Source organism: Colletes gigas, unplaced genomic scaffold, assembly GCF_013123115.1.
Source record: "Colletes gigas isolate AHSC1104 unplaced genomic scaffold, ASM1312311v1 Colletes_gigas_Sc00049, whole genome shotgun sequence".
Classification (NCBI taxonomy): domain Eukaryota; kingdom Metazoa; phylum Arthropoda; class Insecta; order Hymenoptera; family Colletidae; genus Colletes; species Colletes gigas.
Window position 1 is genome coordinate 16,308 of NW_025106678.1, and position 2,319 is coordinate 18,626.

General features: G+C 29.0%; 1 protein-coding gene across 1 annotated transcript; it reads left to right on the top strand.

The window, feature by feature from the left end:
• Nucleotides 1-619: 619 nt before the first annotated feature.
• Nucleotides 620-2,091, top strand: LOC122403337 (protein-lysine N-methyltransferase EEF2KMT). The gene is made up of 5 exons (XM_043406818.1): nt 620-849; nt 918-1,061; nt 1,133-1,321; nt 1,387-1,888; nt 1,972-2,091. Exons 1-5 carry the CDS (start codon nt 769-771, stop codon nt 2,076-2,078), a joined length of 1,023 nt encoding a protein of 340 aa, XP_043262753.1. The 5' UTR covers nt 620-768; the 3' UTR covers nt 2,079-2,091.
• Nucleotides 2,092-2,319: the final 228 nt, after the last annotated feature.

Consider the following 2,319-nt stretch of genomic DNA (forward strand, 5'->3'; position numbering starts at 1 on the left):
AGCGCACCAATATAAAGCGCGGCAATATTTAAAATGTAATAAATAAAATAAGTGAAATGCATATATAAAACGGTTTTTTCCCTATATGTACACTGGAAGATATTGTGTTTGTCGCAAAGTCATGGTGCATATATGGTGTATAATAAAACTGACGTTGTACATAGTTATTTCAAAACCCTTTCCTGTTTTAACCTCTTCATCTCACCCTTTATCGAGTTTTCGAAAACTTTTATATAATTAAAAAAAAACAAAATACATTTTCCGTCCTTATATATTTTAATAATGAATTGTACTATGGAATGTAGTTTTTAAATAAATTAATCATCATTTCCCAATCCTCAGTAGTCGTGTTTCATTGTTTCTGATTGCAATTCATGTAAGCTAATTTTATAATTGATTTCATCGTACTCTTTGCTAATAAACTAGAAACATTGTATGGCTGATATTCTGTATTCAATATAAATACTAATAAAATTAAGTTGAACGAATTTAATTCCCGTGCACGACCACTTTGTAAGCCATTGTATGTGGGTGGTGTCTACTAGCGCTATCTAGCGATGTGAATATAAATAAACGTACAACATAAACATGGCTTTCATACATTGGCAATAATATTTCTAGTAAAATAATTTTCTTCCATTTAGATAGTATGAATTTAACAACTTATATTAGACAAAATGTTCATATAAGAAAATATATAAATATAGAAATAATTGTGTAATATATTGATTAGAATAAATTTGTAAATAATTATACAGATACCATAAAATGCCTCATAATTCATTAGACACAGACTATTTAGTAAAGCAATTTCTTTGGTGTACTCCAATGAACATAATGGATTCAATTGTATGCGAATATTATACTGCAGCTACACATGGTTTATTAAAGTATAAACATTTATATATTACTTTCAGATCTCTGCACAAAATATTGGCTGCCTTGCTAATTTTAACAGACAAAAGGAAATTTTGGAAAAGACAGTAAATAATGAACTAATTAAAATGTATCCTGTGAAACGATCTTATCAACAAATGTTTTTGAAATTGCTTATGAGAAAGGTACGATATAAAACCTTAGTTTATATAAAAGAATACTCACCTATAAAATTTGATAATTATTCTTAATTCAGATTGAGGAAACAGGTGGTGAAATTCACGATGAGATGTATGCTGCATATTGCAATTTAATATCTTCACCATTAAATGAATGTATTCATTATCGACACTTTTTGATAGATGACAAAAGTTTGGATTATATAAGTATACAAGAACATGCAAATATTATATCGGAAGGTACAACAGGATTATGCTGTTGGCAGGTATTCCATTATTATTGTTAAATAAAATTATTTCTTTTTGTTACTGTAATATTTGCAATTTATAGGGATCGGTTGACCTAAGCAAATGGTGCATAGAAAACAAAAATGAATTTTCTGGGAAAGTTATCTTGGAACTTGGTTGTGGAGTCGGCTTCACAGGATTGTCTATTATTAAGAAATGTTCTCCAAAACAATATGCTTTCACAGACTGTCACGAAACTGTCTTAAAAATGGTCTCAGAAAATATCAAACTTAATTTATTACACGATAAAAACATAGTACAAATTAAACCAGAATTAAAAGCTGGTAGAATAAAGTTCCAAATGAAATATAATGATACAGATGTTGAAGTAATGGAATTAAACTGGGCAGATATTAAGGAATATTTAACAGAACATTGGATTCTACCGGATATAATAATTGGTGCTGACATTCTATACGAACCAAGTTCATTTCATATATTAGCATCTGGATTGAAGACTTTAGTATCATTTCATAATAGATATGCTATTATTGCAGCAACAATTCGTAATATGGATACTTTTTCACAGTTTCTACATCAACTAGGTATTGTCTCTAACCGACGAAGAAGCTAATTTTTATTTTAGATAATACTTAATAAAATTAATATTTCTTCCTTTTCTTTTTAGAACTACATGATCTCTCTTGGGAAGAATGTAGTACACCAGAGGGAACAATCCATACACAGATAATAAATTCGCCCATTAAAATATTAAAAATTTTTCAAAAAAGATGAATGTAATGCAGGCTTGCTAATAATAGTTTTTAGCAAAGTCTATTCTTACAATTAAAAATAAAAAATTGTAAAGAATTGATTTAATGAAACCGTAATGGCGGAAGAATATTCATTTACTAACCTAATTCTATAATATCCCGGCGTACCCCCATCCCCATTTCGATGGAAAGACACTCGCCATTTTCGCGTGATTTCCATTGAACAATTTGAACTTCAATGGTTTGCACAATAAATGCCGCGA